The 19,340-nt window shown below is 44.4% G+C and overlaps 1 protein-coding gene and 1 pseudogene across 1 annotated transcript in view; both read left to right on the top strand.

Annotated features, from left to right (window-relative positions):
* Positions 1–19,202, top strand: part of LOC6618568 — a 50,905-nt gene extending 31,703 nt beyond the window's left edge. The window contains exons 5-11 of the mRNA XM_032724247.1: positions 6,031–6,165; positions 11,712–12,429; positions 13,171–13,970; positions 14,033–16,199; positions 16,269–16,452; positions 16,507–16,626; positions 16,689–19,202. Coding sequence (XP_032580138.1) covers positions 6,031–6,165; positions 11,712–12,429; positions 13,171–13,970; positions 14,033–16,199; positions 16,269–16,452; positions 16,507–16,626; positions 16,689–16,875 — 4,311 coding nt within the window. The 3' untranslated portion in view covers positions 16,876–19,202. The remainder of the gene's footprint in view (positions 1–6,030; positions 6,166–11,711; positions 12,430–13,170; positions 13,971–14,032; positions 16,200–16,268; positions 16,453–16,506; positions 16,627–16,688) is intronic.
* On the top strand, positions 4,411–4,948 carry LOC116801957 (annotated as a pseudogene).
* Positions 19,203–19,340: the final 138 nt, after the last annotated feature.

The raw sequence follows: 19,340 nt of genomic DNA, 5'->3' as shown, positions 1-19,340 counted from the left end.
CCATAGTCCATAGTCCATAGTCCATAGTTCGTAGTCTGCAGTCCGCAAACTGCCAAAGTTTGATTGCATTTTGAGGTTAGCGGCTAACTGGAGCGACTGTACTGTAATTTCCGATCTGGGCTATAGGAATTGGGAATGGCCATTGGGTCTCAATTATGGCCACTCGGCAATGGGCAATTCATTTGGCCCCGCCACGTAATGTCCATTTAAACAAAGAAAGGCAAAAAGGGGGGAATGGCTGCAAATATTCGCAAATAAAGTGGCGATTGGATATTACAACTTTCCGGTCACTGCATTTCTGCAAAGTTCACAAAACTACAACACTCGGTACACAAGCGGCCATCCACTGTTGAGCCACCCATCCGCAACACCCACCAATGGCAGCCCATTGAGCCACTCAACCCACCACCCACCCACTCGATAAAGTGCCACCCGCTCAACTTCTGCTCCCGTGAGCAGAACAATTTCCAATGTTCGCTCAACTGTGGTGGCAACGAAAGGAGCCTGAATACGTCGTATACAAATGCCAACTGCAGGACTATATGTATGTGGGACTATGGAACTACAGTACTAACGGGACTATGGGACTACGACTACGGACCGGAAACAGGAAGTTGGCTTCGCCTTGCACTGGGACAAAAAAAAACCAAAAAGAGGAGTGAGCAGAAAAGAAAACAGAGTGGGCGGCGGGCGGACCAGTACGTTTGGCAACACATGTGTAGTATTTAAAACTCAAGCGGCCTTGGTCAGCGGCCACAAATGAATTTATTTATTTTACGGTCTCACTTCGCCATCTTCTTGTCTATTTACCCTTTAAATACCCTACCAAAGAGTATGTACAAATTATTAAGTACTTAAGTAAGTAATGGAAAAGGATAATCGGGATTTCCGATGGGTTAAATCATGTTGTTGCTTTCGATTTATATGTATAAGCTAAGCAGAAACTACATTTTATATGTGGCTATACATATTTTATGATGAATGTATAATATCTTTATAATTCCTGTTTTTGTGAACTTCTTAACTACAGAGTATTACGCGATTCGTTTCCGGCATCGGTTTGTTTTTTGCTTTACTGATTTCCGCCTGGTTTTTTGTGTGATTTTCATTGCATTTGTCCAAACAATTTATGTGGCCCAAAGGGGTGGTCGTTGTCACTTGGCCAGAGCTTGAATCTGGACAGGGATGTGCCTGTGCCTGTGCCTGTGCCTGTGTCTGTGGATGGTGCACTCCTGATCTCCAGCCACCCTTGACTCGCTGGCAAAGTCAAAGTTGTCTGCCGGCACGCATCGCATCGCGACTGGTTTGAGTGTTGCGACATTGAAATTTATAGACCACCAGCCTACTGTTTCGGTTTTGGTTTTGGTTTGGGTTTGCGTGTGGGTTGGGGTCTGCTCCTGGCAGTCAGGTGGTGCGCATTTCAAGTGGTGCACAGATACGTTTACAACGCACCACTCATCCGCAGCTTTCGTGTCTGCGCTTTAAACAACAGCAAACGGCGCACAAAAAATAAGAAAAACAACAACATAGAAACACATCGAAACATACCGAAAAATATTTAATTAAAATTTATGTGCAACCCCAAAAGCAAAGTCAGCGGGCAATCCCCCTCCCTCCACCACACCGAAAGCCACGGCAACTGACGGCTGCAGTCGAGGGAACGCTTTTGACGATGACACCCTTCAGCGACCTCCCTCAACCTCCAGCAACCTGCAGAATCCGCTGGGGTTGAGCACTTCAAACTTTGCTTTTTACCGCTTTGCTCCAACACTTGCAAAAAATCTGTGAGAAATGCATTACAAAAGCAGGAAAAACTGCTTAAACATTTAGAAATTATTAGCAAATTTGATTGCTTATTGCATAATTTGATTGCTTAGTTGTAGGATATTACTAAGTTACTCTCTCATGACCTTTTTTTTTTAAATTAGTTATAGAAACAAGATCTATTGTGGTTTTTCTTTGAGTGCAGCTCCTGTCTGCTGCTCCCAAATGTCCCATTGACGAGGCCACGTCGGCCATTTTTAATGGTTCCGCTGCAGAAGGACGACCCCCCTTCGGTTTGGGTTTTTTTTCGCAGGGACTCGTGGAGAAGCGGAAAAAATTAAAAATATTTTGCATACTTGCCGGCGCATATGCCGCAAAATGCTTGGCCGAAGAGCTATTAAAAAGTTTCCAAACATAATGAAGGGAGCCGCCACAAATACATATACACACGTACATATATACAATAGGGGAGTCCCCTTTTTCTAGGGGTTGGAAAACTGTGCGAGTGTGTGTGTGTGTTTGTGCGTGGAGTGTGTAAACACTTCGCGAAGCAATTGCCCGGTCAGGAGGCGGAAATTTACCTGTAATCGCCCACGCATTAACCAAACAAATCAATTGAGCGTTAAAGGCCAAAAGGCCAACAAGGCAACAGGGGATTGAGTGTGGGCTTGGTATTGAGCATGGATACGGGACTCCTTGTGTTACACCCGTAATTGGTAATTGAAAGTGGCCCATGCCGACGAGCTAATCAATCAAGAGTGATAGCAGCAAGGTGCCAGCTTGGAACTGGAAACTTGGATCGGGCCGGTGAGCTAACCCCAATCGATTAATCAATCAATCAATCAATGAAACTGCGAGACAGATAGCCAGCTCAACCGATTGCAAAGCAAAGGTCAAAGGGTTCCGGGCTTTTGGTGCCAATTAGCGAAGCTCAACATCTGGATTAAGGCCGCGAATTAGCGATTGAGAGTGACAAGGGCACAGAGCGTGGACGAGATTAGCCACTGATATCGACCAAAGTTAACTCGGATGCCAACTTTCGTTTGCTTGCATTTAGCTCAATTAAGATTGCCGATAAGTGGTGCATTGAAATGTGGAGTTCATTAGCGAAGGTAAACAATCGATATTGGTCGGGGTCACCATCGGTGATGTTAGGCGTATGTAAAGGTGTACTGCAAACTATAGTCATATCTTTGGAACACTCACTGGCCACAGAAGTCACAGAAGTAGTGTCACAACTGTCAACCATTGCATTCAAAATCCATTCATTTATTCAGTGAAAGACTCTGAGGTCAGCCAGAGCAATACGGCTGGAATGGCATTGCATATGAAGCAGCCATCAGCACGAGCGCTTTTGTTACCTGTCGGTGTCGTTTTAATAAAAATCAAAGCCAGCACAAAATAGACGGATGGTGGATAGGGGACACAGAGTGCAGAATGTGCCACAAGATGCACAAGATTTTCTGTTTGTGGCAACGCAATCTCCGCAATAAGCCAGCTGAATGGTGGCGAGGACCAACCAAGAACCTGAGAACTGAGAGCCCAGGACCAAGAGCTGGGCCATCATTTCCTGCGCGGCCAAAATGTGTCACACAAAAGCCAGTTGGCGGAGACAAGGGCAACATGTGGCCAGGACTCGTTGCAGAGTGGGCCCAGTGCCAAAGTGCCTGCGGTTATGCAGGCAAAAAGAGTGGAAATTCGAATGGAACGGCGGAGGCGACACCGAAAATGGCTGGCTGGCTGGCGGCATCAGCAGCCTTGCAACATTTACCTGCTGCAACTCTTGTGCGGAACGAGCGCATTAATGCCGCCTTTAAAATTTATGATATTTACTCAGCCAGACAGTGAGAGCCAATGAGCCCAGAACCCAAACATCCCTTTGCCCTTTGCCAACACGATGGAATCAGTGGAGTGGGTGGCTGGTTTGTGCAGTTTGCGTTTTGCATTTTGCACTCTGCATTTCGAATTTGGCATTTGGCTCAAAGACCCGTGGAGCCGTGAGCCAAAGTGGCAATCACGACGTTGGCCAAGCCAATGAGTTGTGCCTCGGTGAGTCATCGTCTTTTGTGGCTGCTGATTTCGCTTACATAAGGAGCCACTCAACTTTCACTGATTGTGGTTAGGTGTACAATTTGGTTTAGTTGGTTGTAAGTAAGTAAAGATGAAATTCTAAAGTGTTCAATTCATTGAAATAAGCTATTTAAATGTTTTTTTTGTTGTGTGTGATTGTGTGATTAAAATGTACTTAAGAATAGAAATACCTCTAGGGTTTTACCCACAAATATTTTTCTCTTGCAGTAATTGATAACCTTTTTCTTTGGCCAATAATCCAATCCAATAAATGCTGCCTATAGTACACGTTTCGCAGGCCAACTACTGACCCATGTCAGACGATGTTAACACCTGGAGGGTCAGACAGTGGGTGCACCAACCGGCCAATTGCCCGGACAAGACACCATCACCAGGTCCTTTCTCCCTTCGAATTGGCCTTTCAATGGACCATCGCATGGCCCCGGGACATCAGCGACAACATCTGTGCACAAAAGTTGGCCATAGTTGGCCCCATTCATACCATGGACGACTAGCCCAGTGCTCCAGCGTTCAGTTTAAGCTGGCTTTCATTTCACTTCGGTGTTCGGCGTTCGCATGTCAACACCTGAGACGTTCGCTATCGGTGGAAATATTTATATATACCATATATATTTTTTGTAATTTTCTTAAGTGTTGTCATCGTGGTTCTGGAAATTATTGGCAACATGTTCTGTCGTCTCTGCTGGATTGATTTTAATGCCGGCGAGGCGATGGTGGAGTGCGCGGGTCCCTGTGGAAGTTACTTCCACCACAATTGTGTCGATGTCACCGGGGATGTGGCGCACATCCTGGCCACCGGCGGTGGTTACCATTCCGGTCTGGAATGGTATTGCCGCACTTGTCGTCAACTTTATCGCCTGCAAGTGTACTTCGAGGTAGCTATAAGTGAAGAACGACTCCATCCCACAGATCTTTAGTCCTGGGATTTACGGCAAATTCGCGCTTGGCAGCCCGGAAACTTTCCTTTCTGATTGAATTTGTGGCGTGTGTCTGAGTTTCTCCGCTCGTTTCTCGATGACCTTGTGGCTGAGGTTTCTAACAAGTCAGCAATTATATTATGCTTGGCTTTTTGATTGCTCCACGGTATATAGGATAATCATAATGGCATTAACGAAATTAGCTTAAACACAACTGTACTTGGGAACTCAGAAGTGAATATATATACTGTGTGGAAAAGCTTAAGTAATTCTATAAATAAACGTAGCTAAGGAAAGACAAATTGCAAAAGAGTGTGGTTTAAGACGAAAGCTTAGCTTATGTATATTTAATGCAGTCATTCTCAATGTTTTGCCACCTACTGTACTTGCTGCTCGTAACGGATTTTTAAGTTGTATCCTATAAAATGACCAGAATAAGTTTGGCTTAGGGCGGTAATTTGTTGCCCGCTTTAATCCATCTCGATTCGTTTCCATCAGCTGCTAAGCACTTTCGCTTTTTCCATCTCAATCCGCTATATATATAGTATTTATATATATATATATATTTATAACAGGAACCCCTTATCGCTCCATCACTTAACGTTAATTGCAATACTCAAGACTTTGCAACAAAGCTTTGTACATTTGCATCATCTGTGCTCGAATCTTTAGCAGGTGGAAAATGTGTGGGTCGTGGCGATATGGGGGGAAAGTGCTAACAAAAGAACCAGCTGGAAAAGCATCGTCGCCATTTTTAATTGTAACTGTAATTTAACCATTGTTGTACACTTTTGATGACGCAGACGTTCAGCCAAATGGCAAGAAGTCTGCTTCTGGGCTTAAAAGATATGGGTTGGGTGGGAAAATGGGGGGAAAGCGAAAAAAAAACGAAAACAGTAAGGAAAAGCGGGGGAGGTTCACACACTTGAGGTGCACGTGTCGTGTCGTTATTGTTTTTCCCTCGCATTTTTTTGTTGTTGCTGTTTTTATTCAGTTCAAGGGTATGCATATGCAACGTGGCATAAGCTGTCAAAAATGTATTTTAAGGCTTGGAAATACTTTTGTGCATTATTACTATAAATCATTCTAGTAATAAGATTAAGATTTGTTGTATATTTTATTTATTTTAGATCTATAAGTATACAATGTATATCGTAACCTTGTCTTATATAATCTTTAGCATTAATTAGCCATCTATTTAGCTTTTATCTTACGCTGACTAATTGAGCGAATCCCTCTTCTTGTTATGCCATTCCAGATTGCCATCTGTGATGATTACAGCCTGCCCGTAGACTTTGTTAAAAAACGACCGTCCAGCTTTGATCCGTGCCTGGCGGAGGCGATACCAGCGAATCCCGAGCACTGGATTGCCCCCAGTCCGCAAACCGAGTTTGTAAGTCCTTGCTCGTTAAGTGGGTTGTCTGGGTGTGGTTGGTTAGTATGGCTGCTTTTTGCTCGTTGGTGGGGCAATGGCAATTAACTGCTCTGGACAGCTAATTGATAAACTGCACGCTCCAGCGAATCGAGTGGTGGTCTGGGATTTTGGACAAGTCGCATCAACGTCAGCCGCATCAGCAGTGCGTTAATGAAAGGCTCACTCCTCGTTTGGCTTATCCTGCAGCGACAGGCGGACAAACAAAGAGCTGCTCAAACAATGCACGGACTATTGGCTAAATATTGAAAAAAGAGAAGAAAAAAATAGCAGGAAAGCCAAGGCAAAAGGCAAAATATAAGGGGAAGCGGAATTGGAAGTTGGGGCCAAAATGACAAACATACGAAACTGCCCAGCGGGGCGCTGGCTGACCATAAAAAATGGACACAGATAGGATAATGGCCAAGTTTGGCTGCCAATTCGGCGGCTTTTTAGCCAGATATATAGATAGAAAATCGTGCAGTAAAGTGCATTAAAATGTACTATTTAAATGGATTTTTCCTATCTAAATTTATCTTATTATGGAAAGAATATGTTATAGAAACAGTTAGAGAAACACTTAAATTTTAAGAAAAGTTAAAAATATTTTTTGCCAATATATTAATGATTTTCACAAATTATTAAATACACAAGGCCTTTTTTATAAAGATTTATACATGTTTCTAGACAATTTAAAAAGATTTTCTTTTAGTTTTTCTGGGACAAACTTTTTCAACAAAGTTAGTTAATATAACCCGATTTTTTATGCCTATATCCTGTCTATTTTTTGCCAATCTTATTTCCCAACACTAAAGTGAAAGCAGAACGAAAAAGAAAGCGATAGAAAAGCCGCCGCGATAGGAGAAGCGATAACCTCGGGCTGCAGCAAATGCGCCGTGCCACAAATCAAATGATGCCCCCAAAAACCAAAAAATCGCCGTGCCCCCCGACCTCTGAAACCGCCCCCCGGGTGGCAAGAGCAAAAAATAAAATACAAAAAACCCCCCAAGGGTGGTGCGTCGCTTTTTTTTTTTATGGTCCATACGGAAATATTTCGTGTTTTGTTCCCTTTTGCATATTGCCAATAAAAATGAAAAGGAAAGCCGCATGAGGCGCACACATAAAACACACAGAGAATCAGAATCAGAGTCAGGAGCAAGATGCAGGGCACTCTTGCCACTTGAAATTCATTTTTATTGAAATTTGTTTAGTTCGCAGTGGGTGGGTGTGGTGGGGGGAGGGGAGTGGTGCCAAGAAAACAAGATTTGCGGCAGCGACCTTCAGCTCGAACTTCTGTGGATTGAAACAATTTTGAGGGTAGAGTGGATAAATCAGTGCCAAGAATTCAATTCCTAAGATGGCAGAAAGTATCGCAATGTAAAAGAAAAGAACTGAAACGCAGTGTTATCTAAGAATTAATAACAATCAATGAGTGTAAATATTATTTCAAATATTCATTTACTTGGAATTGAACTTACTTAATTGAGTGGTGGAAACAAAATCAACAAGTTCTTACGTATATGTACATAATTTTGTTTAAAAAAAACTGTTTAAATATTAAGAATGTTTAAAAAGACATTCGCATTAAAGTTGTTTTTTAATTTTGTGATTAATATTACTTTAATATGCATACCAAACATAAAAAAGATGCCAAATTATGTGCATAAATCATTAAAGCTGGCTAATTTTTTAAGCATACAGGAAGTTGTTTGTGCATATTACAGCTAATTAAAAGGCCATAAATGTTCTGAATACAATCTTCCTCGAATTTCTTCGCATCTTTTCCCCATTTTTTCTTTATTTTTTATATGCACGTAATCCTGGCCATTTGTCCTCCTTCCAGAGAAAAAAAGAATATTCCGGCAGCAAATGGCCCAAAGCGATAACGTTTAGCGCCTTTCGATGCTCAGCTAGCCGTCCTTTTCTCTTCTCCTATATCGCTCTCTTTCCCTCGCTCATCGCTTTCCATGCTGCATATTAATGTGTGTGTGTGTTTGTGTAGCCATGTGCGTGTGAGCCTCCTCACAATTATTAATGTAATTTTATCTTGTGACTTTTGTTTGCCATAAACATTCGAAAAGCAGAGAGTAAGATAGAAGATAAACAGAGAAAGCAGGCGCTACACTTGGAATAAAATACTGAATAAAAATAATGCATTTTTATATAAAAAAATAATATAAGCTATTATTGTAAAAGGCTTAAGATTACTTGATCGAAACTATTGTTTTTAAAGTATATTGCTTATAGGGTTATTAATTTCAGGACTATTTTTATTGTCAGTGTAGCAGCATCCATGTGATGATGCCATAATAGCTTTCACCAGACATGTGTGTTGGCCATTGTTTTTTTCTTGACTTAAAACTCACGTTTTAATGGAAGCGAACGCGACATTTTTCGATATATGTATGTATGTATATGTCTATCTGTGAAGTGGGCTCTATTTAAAAAAAAAGAAGAAGTGAGTTTGTGGAAATGGAAGGAAATTCGTTTGGCTTTTGCAGTTGTTGCTATTACTCTCCATGGAGTAATATTCAACGATAACTCAGATGAACACAAAAGGACGCAGCCAGGACACGTTTGTGTACATGTGTGCGTGTTTTTTGTTTATTTCAATAACTTGGCTATGCTTTTTATGTGTGCATGCGCATATATATTTTATATATATGTTATTTTTACTTTCCAACTCCTCCGAACCGCAAACAAAATATAACAGCGAAGCTAAACGAACAGACAGCGTCAGCTTAGATATCACTCATACGACGCGTTGTACGACGCCGGATGTGCTGACTATCAGATGCTCTTTGAGAGAAGTTTGGCTAATCAAATTTGCTAAGCAATTTTAAGTATTAATTAAGGCAAATGTTAGCTAACTAAAATAACTACCGTTTTTGATAGAAATTTTGTAACGATTTATCAGTTTGCATTGTTTGATTGATTTCTCAATGCGGATGCACACGTGTAGCAGCTAACGTGTATGGGTTGATGGTTAAGGGATGTCCAACCGTCAGCAGCCTTAGTCGCTAAACAATGGGAATGGCAAAGATGCGAGATAGATTTGCAGACAGGACATTAGACCACCTATTTGTCTCCACCCATTTGCGTTGATTCCTTTTTTTTCATTAAAGTTGGCATAAAAATCACGTTGCTGCGGCAACAAGCGCAGACAAGTGGAGTCGGAAGTTAAGTATGGGTATGGGTATGGAATCCAACAGTTTTCATTATTCTAGATATGCCCCGCCCACCATTCCTTGCCCGATTTGTGGGGGCAATCGTGCATGAGTATATGCCACATGTGTGTGTTTTATACATATATGCGCATAAACGTCTGCTTATATCGCTTGTGGATAATCAAAGGCAAATATTTAAACGGGTACATGTGAATGGATGACTGAAGAGACCCTTTCCTTGATTCCCCCCTGGTTAACGGGGAACAACCCCATTATCAGTGTGCCTTGGAAACCCCCCTTTGTGCGCCGGAGCAACGTGGAATAAAAGCCGGAAGGCAGGAGCGCCAGCACTCGGTTTCAAGTTCAAATTCATTAAAAATGTTTTTGATTCGGGCAGAAGAGAGGCGAGGGGCCCACCACTTCTCTCGTAATTTATGTGTTTCAATTAAAAAAGTTCCCGCACCAGCGAATGCATCTGCACTTGTCTCCACATGCAGAACAATGACAACCCTGCGCCAGAGTTGTCTCCGCCAAAGGCCAAACATCAATTTCCGTTAGCAACATAGCAGGACACCCGAGGCTATAACCCAGCCGCAGGACAAGTTTCCAAGTGGACATGGCCCATGTAAACGGAAATTTATGTTTAGCATAATGGCCAGGAACGGAGTCTGGTCATGGGGCAATGATATCCATAGATATCCAAAGATATCAACCAACGGTCGAGCCTCATAATTTGCACACATTTGGATCCTGTGTTAATGTCACCGCTGTTGCAGTGCCGTAATATCCAGCTATTTGTCAAACTCAACGCAAGTGAATCGATGGGTTGGGCCAGAGCAGAAGGAAAGGATATTGTGATTGACATGGAATTGTTATGAACAAACTAAGGCAGGGAGGCAGGGAGGTGGGGGGTTAGGACATGGACTATGGTGTATGAGAAAGGATATCCATCTATCCACGGGGGAAATAACCAGACAAATGGCGGGTGAATCGAGGAGAATATTGTTTCTTTGACTGTCATCATTACGACCAGCTTGTAGTTCAAATTTCAATTGCCATATGATGAGCTCAACGACGTATAGCATTTCCTATTAGGAACATACATGTTTTGGCCAAAAAAAAAACGGATTATTTTATAAGCGAAATTCGGGAAAAAACAGAAAAACAGAAAACAAAAACTTGATATTTACAAACAGAATTTTAGTCATAACTTCTATAAAAATTGTCATAAAGATGAAAGAATACCTGTTTTGAGCAGCTAATTACCAATGCTAACGATCCCTATCACTTTTTGAAGGACTTAGAAAAATTTATTTTTAGGCAAATTTTTGACTTTTTTGTAAGGGGTTACATCATCAAAATTTGCAAAAAATGGCAAAAAAATAGAATTTGCATTTTTGAACACAGTTTGATTGGGAATTTAATTACGAGCTCAAGGAGGTATACCATTCCATATTCGGGCTATTATTTTTTAAGTTGTGGCCAAAAAACTGATTATTTGATGACCAAAATTCGGAAAAAAGACTTTTCCCAAAAACTTGATATTTACAAACGGAATTTTCCTCATAACTTCGCCAAAAATTGTCATAAAGATGAAAAAATACCTGTTTTGAGTAGCTAATTACAAATGCTAACGATCCCTTTCACTTTTTGAAGAATTTAGGAAAATTTATTTTTGGGTAAATTTTCGCATTTTTTGTAAGGGGTCCCATCATCAAAATTTGCAAAAAATGGCGAAAAAATTGAATTTCCATTTTTGGACACAGTTTGATTTGAAATTTAATTACGAACTCATCGAGGTATGACATTTTATATTCAGGCAATTATTTTTAAAGTTGTGTCAAAAAAACTGATTATTTATTGCACGAAATTCGGCTTTTGCCAAAAACTTGATATTTAGAAACGGAATAATTCGGAATAACTTCACTAAATATAAATAAATAAATAAGTTTTAATATAGATAAAAGTATAACTGTTTTGAGCAGCTATTTACTAGTGCTTAGCATTCCACAATTAGATAATAATTTTTAAAGTTCTGACCAAAAAACTGGCAATTTACCAAAAATTCAGTAATAAGTACAACTTACGTAACGTATACGCCACCGATCCCAATGAAAAAGAGGTTTAAAAAGTGTTGCCTGCTTCTGGGGGAAGCTCGATTCGATTTTCTGACCGGGGAAACCCAATAAGCGCCACAATCGAGTCGGCCACGCACATTCCTTTATTCTTTTCAATTAAATGCCAAACAAATTGGAAATTGAAATGCAAATCAAATTAGCCGCGTAACAAATGCTAATGCCCCTCTCCTTTCTTTTTCGCCCTTTCTTCATTTCCGTTTTGCCTGCTGTTCGAACCAAACAGCTGCCATTCGGTGAAGCCCAACAAGCGTTGCAGCTACAACCAGCAGCAGCAACAGCAGCAGCAACAACATCCGCAGCAGCAGCGGCAAACGCAACAGCGGCAGCTCCCCAACTACCGCCCCCGCTGCCCGTTACCGTGGCAACATTGCCCACTCAGGCGGCGACAGCAGCAGCAGCAACAGCTGCGATTTTGGCCACTCACCAGCAACAGCAGCAGCAGCAATTGCAGCAGCATCTGCATTTGAGCAGCAGCAACAACAACAACAACGGCGGCAGCACACACGGCCAACAGCATACGCACAGCAACAACAACAACACATTGCCAGTAGGGGCACAGCAGCAGCAGCAGCAGCATCAACAACAACAGCGTGCAACATTGCAACATCCACCGCTGCCCAACAGCAACATCAAGCAGGCATCGGTGAAATTAATCGAAGGATATTCAGATCCAAAGGATACGCGCAATCACAAGAAGGTCTACCACAAAAAGGCCAAGAAGCGCTCGTCTACTGGCCACAAGCGGCATCAGCAACAGCAGCAGCAGCAGCAGCCGCATCAGCAGCAGTTGCAGCAGCAGCAACAGCAGCAAACGTTGCCAACGCCCAGAAGTGCGCAGCAGCAACAGCAACTGCAGCTGAAGTTGCAGCAGCGGCATTCCACCTACAACAACAACAACGGCAACTCAAGAAAGGACAAACGCAACAGTCATTACAATTCAGGTATGCAAAACGATAAGTAAACTATTACTAAGCACAGCTAAAGCTAGTTACTAACTTTAAGCTCGATTACGACATAATTGTAAATAGTATGGCTTGAGTTGCACTGGGTACATATATATTTACAACTTTTGCAAACTTTTCTCAACCGAAAAATGCCTCTTTAAATCAATAATCAAATTGGAATCAGCTAAAGTTCATTAGGCGTTCATGGTCCAGAGATCTTTGCAACCCTGGCGAGAGGAGTCCATTGCAAGTGGCCTAGCAATTAGGAAAACCCAAAGGCGGTTCAACTTTTCTCGCTGCGGCTACTTCGATTATCCAAGCGTAAAATGGAAACTGGCAGGCTGTGATTAAGGGGTGCAAAATAGGGGAAACAACTGCAGAAAGATAGAGATGCAGTGGGTGTGGAAGTGGGTAGAGTGAATCCACAGCCATGGAGACAGTGGAGCAAGCAGCGGGCAGCCAAGCGCCAAATAGACTGCGTCAACTCCATTTGCGTCCCGATTGCGTGGCCCGCGGCGCCGCAATTTCGTCGCAGCGACTTAATTAGAAACTGTCAGCGCCGTCTCAGTGCCTCGGAAAATAGAATCCGCATGTAAAATTAAGCAGACGCTGTCCTTTTGTAACCAGCTTGTTAAATTGGCCAAATAGGTGGGCGGGTAGCCTTATTAAATAGTTTTAAAAGCACTTTAATTTGCTTTTAACCTCAACTAACTAACTTTCTTCTCCGACCATTTGCAGACTCCTCGGCTCCGAAATCCTCCGACGACGAGGCGGACATCGACGAGGAGGTTGAGCAGCAACCGCTGCCCGTGCCACAAGCACCTGCCCAGAGTTTTCCGCAACGAGCGGCCGGTCTCAACTCGCCGGATTCCATATCCGATGACCTGGTGCGTCCGCTTCCACCGCAACTGCAGCGCAGTCCGCGCAAACTGACCGTCGCTCCGGCGGAGCACAACAAGCGTCAGCCCTCGCCCTACTACTACTCCGATCTGCTCAAGAGCCGTGACAAGGACAAGGACAAGGACAAGGACAAGGACAAAGACAAGGATAAGGACAAGGACAAGGAACGGGACAAGGACAGGGAGGACTTCAAGCTCAAGTGTCGCCAGTCGACGGCCAGTGAACCGCCGCAGCAAACCCAGACGCAGTTGGGTGGCTACCGGAAGAGCTCCAGCTTGGATGTGCCGCCGGCGGAGGAGCAGCCGGAAGCAGAGAGCCACGAAGAGGAGGATCCCAGGACGGGACAGGACTCCCAATCCACGCCCAAGCGATACAGTTTCACTGAGGAGGGTGTGCACATCATCCGCTGCGAGACGCCCAGCACCAGTACTTCCGAGGAATCCGATTGCAGTGAGTGCCTCAAGCGACGCGAGTGGCACGCTCGTGCCTTAGCCTTAGTCCGCAAGACCTGCAACGTTCAGCCAAGGAACCAGAATCCCACTGGCAGCGAGCTCCAGCTGCAGCTGCAGCATTGCGACGCCGGCGAGGGCGAACTGCTCAAGTGCTGTCCACCGCCACCGGCTCCAGCGGAGATCCAGGTAGGTCAATCAAATGCACTCTCGTAATCAAATGTTATATAATCTCTTTGCTTGGCTTACAGGCTCAGGTCCAGCCGATGCCACCGCACCGCCTGCTGGGACCAGCAGCCGTGTGCGGAGCCTGCATCACATCCGCTCCTGCCTCCTCCTTGGCCGGCGGACGGGGCAGCGAGCTCGGCGATGATCTGGAAGAGGAATACTTCCGGCCGCGCAGCATCTTCTATGTGCATCCACATGGCGTCCACGAGTGCGTCGAGTGCGCCCAGCCAGCCCAGCCTGCGACTGTTCAAGCGCCAACGCTGAGCAATCCATCGCTCGATATCTACGGCGACGACGAGGACGAAGTGGACGGCGACGAGGACGAGGACGAAGAGGACGACTCCGAGGACATCATGGGCAGCCGGCGGCGGCAGATCTATGAGACGGCCTTCGACTGCAAGATAGCCAAGTCGGATGACGACCTAGATGAGGTGGATCGCATTACCAATTGCTCGGTGTTGCTGCAGTTGAGCAATGGCAACGGTGGTGACATCACCAAGGTCACCAGCTCTTCCAAGACCCGGGCCGAGTGCAAGCGAGCCAAAAACTCAAAGAATCAGGCTCTGCAAGAGCAAACGGGCGAGGCCCATGTGCAGGTGCATCATGTGGAGGCGGAGCTGGGCAAGCTGCAGCTGAGTCAAGTGGACCAGCAGAATCAGAACCAGAACCAGAGCCAAAACCAGCAGCATGGAGTGAGTGCCACCGGAAGTGGAGCAAGTGCATCCAGCACGCAGCAGCTGCCCGTGCGGGGATATACCCCATCGCCGCCATCGACGGCTCCGCTGCCGATGAAATTTCCCGGCAAACATGATCGCTACCTGAACATGAACAGCATCAGGAGTGCACCCAATCTGCCCGCCGCCAATCCAGCGCATCCGCGTCTCCGGGATCTCCGTCTGCCCATCCAGTCCATGCGGCATCAGTGCGGCGGCAGCAGCAATGACAACAGTCTCACCGACAGCGCCTACGTGAATCCGCCCTCGACCAACTCGAATTCGAATGCGGCATCAGCTTCCGCCTCGGCCTCCGTCTCGGCCACCGGATCAGCAGCTCCCCGCCGACCGCGATCCTTTGTCTTGGAATCGGGCCGGGTGCTGGAGCTGCGACGCAGTGCCCAGGGCCATCAGAGTGGTCAGTCGACCCACCATCACCATCATCATCATCATCATGCGCCGGGGAGCAGAAGAAATCGCCATGGCCAGGGCCAGGGGCAAACTACCGGTGGTGGCCACAACTACAGCAGCACAGAGAGCATTGCCACCTCGAGCAGTGGAGGCAGCATGGAATCGCTGCGTTCCAGCACCAGCGAGGGCAATCGCAGCACCTCCAGCTCCGAGTCGCGGCACTCCAGTTCGCTGAGCTCTCACAGCTCGGAGAGCGGCAGTGGTGGCAGCGGCGGTAGCGGTGGCTCCAGTGTGGCCTATCCCCTGCGACCGGCTCCCCTGCTGCTACATTCCAAGCTGCACATCCTGAGTCCCATTTCCGACAAGTCCTCGCAGGAACCGGCGTCAGCCAGTGCCTCGGAGCAATCGCAGCAGCCGTCCCAGCAACTGGCGCCGATGGCGTCGCAGGAAGACGATTCCACAACGAGTGGCGCACCAGCAGGGAACCAAGTCCAGGTGAATGCCTCCTTGAAGCAGCCGCGTAGCAATCGGGGTGCTCCAAATAAGGCCCTGCTCCAGCTGGCTGATGAGCTACTAGGTTCGGATAGTGGGATATCGCTGCATTCCCGGGAGGAGGGAAAACCGCAGGCCTTAGCGCTACAGCGTTTAACGCTGCCCAAGTTGCAGTTGATTGGTGCTGAAGGAACAACAACGTCAGCAACGGCCTCCGGAGCAGGAGGTAGCTCAGCAACGGGTGGCAGTAGCGGCGCTGGAGGATCAGGATCCGGTTCGGTGGTTGCCAGCGGTTCGACTGGCATACCGCAGGATCTGCGCGATTTGCCTTTTGATATGCCCAAACTGAGGCGACGCAAGACGCTGCAACAGGAGGCCGCCTGTACATCGGGCAGTGCCACGTCCGTCGATCTCGGCGAGCTGCCCTTCGACATGCCGAAGCTGCGACGACGCCTGAGGGCCAACCAGGCGGAGATCAATAACCTACTGATGCACAGCACCGAATCCAGTGGCATCTCGCAGGCTTCCTCCAGTCATTCGATGCGCGACGATCAGAAGTTGTCCAGCAAGTTGGGTTAGTTGAACTGAATCTTATTTTTTAGCTTTCTTTATAACGAACTATTGATTTTTATCCCAAATACAGATACGGCACTTTTTCGGCAGAATCTCACTCTAAACCTTAATGAATCGCGACAGGCGACCAAGCAGTTTGGCAGCCTGGATCTGCGTGGCCTCAATAGCAACAAGGAGCTGAACATGAATCTCAGCCAGGGATATGTCACTGCTGTGGATCTAATCGATGTGACCATTCCGCTGGAGCGACAGGGGTAAGCAACTCCATTAAGATTCAAGATAATTAATTAATCAACTATATATTTCAGTTGGTACCATGGTGCCATAACGCGAATTGAGGCGGAGACCACACTGCGTCCGCTGTCCGAGGGATCCTTCCTGGTGCGCAACTGCGAGTCCACGAAGCAGGACTACTCGCTATCCCTCAAGTAAGCGAACTGAAGTAATCTTAAATTTCTTGGAAATAATCCTCTGAATACTTGCTTCTTAGGGGCGCCAAGGGCTTTATGCACATGCGCATCCAGCGCAACGAGACTGGGCAGTACATCCTGGGCCAGTTTAGTCGTCCCTTCGAGACGGTACCGGAGATGATCCGGCACTTTTGCCTCAACCGGCTGCCAGTGCGCGGTGCCGAGCACATGTGTCTGATCGAGCCGGTCATCGCCCAGCTGCTCTAGAGAGGCTCCAAGAACTCGAAGGACACCGGGAAGTGGCCAATCGGAGGCTTTAGAGGCTCCAGGGGATGGGGAACCAAACAGAATTACATATTAATAGCTCGTAGAGAACGTAGGAACCTATGTGAACGATGTGTATGCACTAGTTATATATGCGAGTTAGTTGTAAAAGGATGATGGCAATTTTTTCATGTTTTTTTTTTTTTGGCCTCGAACTTTGTATGTCGGTCTACTAAAGTACACACACACACAACTCACTCACTAACACACGAACTAGTTTAGCGTTTAAAGTACGTAGCACATTCAGACAATACCAGCAAATTACAAAAACCAAACAACAAACGATATTTATATAGAAGGCATATATACAAGGGAGACGAAATATACAAGAGCATATAGATACGGATAACAAAAGCACTTGACGACAGTTGCTAAAAACGTAGCGGTACATGATGATCCCCAATGCGGACAAAGATGGTACAGATTTTAGATGTGTTTACACCGAACCGAGCATCAGATTAGGAGCAACTAATTGTAGCATTGGGCGCCAAAAGAAACAAAAAAAAAAAAAAACAAAACAAAAAACCCTTCCGTTGGGTAAAGATTTATGGTAGAACACATACAACTCACTTCTAGCGATTATATGGTCGAAACTTATGCAACTTTTCGCAGCACACACACACACACTCGCCCACTAGCACCGCCCAGCATCGTCCGATTATTCAGATAATTACGCCACTAATTTATAAACCCTGAGTCCTTTGGCGACGGCTGCTAGTGGGCATCGCTTAGGGCACGTTTACACTAAGAAAAGTTTTAGCAAGCAACTCTAAAAATTTGTTGATTAATTTTATGTTACCAAAACGAAGAAAAACGAACAAAAAATCTAAAATATGTATATCTATATGTATGAAAACTAACTTTAGCAAGAGCGATGTCACTTTTTTTTTTGGTCTTAGCTGTAGGTCAGAGGTACGCGAAATAGAACGCTCAAAGCGCTTTTGGTTAAAGGATCGAAACGAATAGGATCAGATCAGATCGGATCGGATCAGAAGGAATTGGAGGATCGATCGGATCGGATCGGATCGAATCGATAAGGATGGTTAGAAGAGGCAAGGATATAGCAACGCATATGAAATGTCAGTTTAAGTGTTAGTTTCTAATTGAGCGAACGAAGGACAGACTCTATATATATATATAGATATACATAATGTATATGTATATATATACATAAATATATATGTATTGAATGCTACAAAATGATATATACTTACTATTTATATTTCTATATATACATCTATATATATATATACACGATATTAAAGAGCAGTCAATGGTTTTTTGGTTCCAGTTCCGAAAGAGAAGCAAGTGTCAGGATGCAGGATGCTAATTAACTAATTAACTAATTATTGTTTCTGGCAGTTTTCTGTTCCACCTTCGTACCGCCGAGCAATACAACTGATTTCCAGTATCTCAACCAAAGTTATGTTTATATGTGTGTGCCAAAGTAATATTCTAGTCGTATGTATGTGAATCGAATCTCCGTGTGAATATCAGCGCGTTATATTTTTTTCGATATGTTGATTGTTGCCTAATTTCTAATACTCAAGCAATCCGATGCAGTGCAATATACGAATACGTTTATATATCTCGTTTATGTATCTATGATTTGACTAATTTAGCTCTAAGTTACGAACGCCCCGATTTGTCCATAGTTAATAGCGAATCGGTTGATAACCATCTCCATTTGGCGAAAGCTGCGCCAGTTTGTAAACGGCTTTTGTAAATATACGGAATATAAATACAACACGACAGATATGTACGATATATACAAGTCGATATTAATAAACACACAACTTTTAAGCTAAGATTTCAACGTCACATAGAAACAGCAAATCCACATACATTAACGACGTACATAACAATGTATTTTGAGGCTTCCGTAGCGATAACAGAAAAATCAATCAACCAAACAAACTACCAAGAGAAAATCAACCAAAATTCCAAGATTATCGCAGCACTCGGGCGTCACCGTTTACACCTGCAATCCATGAGGTCGTAGTGCAAATTCGCTGAGTGTCGATCGCTTCCGTTTTGTTGTGTATAAAAATTGTACTTTTAGGTCTGCGGACGATGATGAACAACCGGCTTACTCTAACCGAAACTTGTACTCCAAACTAGAGGCGCTCTCTATCTACGGCACCCTAATATCTGATTAATTCAATTAGTACAGAGCGAATACGTAACAAGAACTTAACAAACAGAAACCGCAACAACAAACGAAAGAAACGAAATGTATTGAATAAAAATAAATATGATAAATTTCCAAAAAAAAATTATTCGTGTCTCATTATTGAAGTGTCTAAAATATCAATAGTCATATATCAATCAAATATTTTTTTTATTTTTTTTTAAATCGTTTTCTCATATTGGTTTCGTACATATAGTATTTTGTTTATATACTTTCA

Source organism: Drosophila sechellia, chromosome X (assembly GCF_004382195.2).
Source record: "Drosophila sechellia strain sech25 chromosome X, ASM438219v1, whole genome shotgun sequence".
NCBI classification, from domain to species: domain Eukaryota; kingdom Metazoa; phylum Arthropoda; class Insecta; order Diptera; family Drosophilidae; genus Drosophila; species Drosophila sechellia.
The sequence above is the reverse complement of the archived record's forward strand: the minus strand, read 5'-3'. Positions and strand labels throughout refer to the sequence as shown.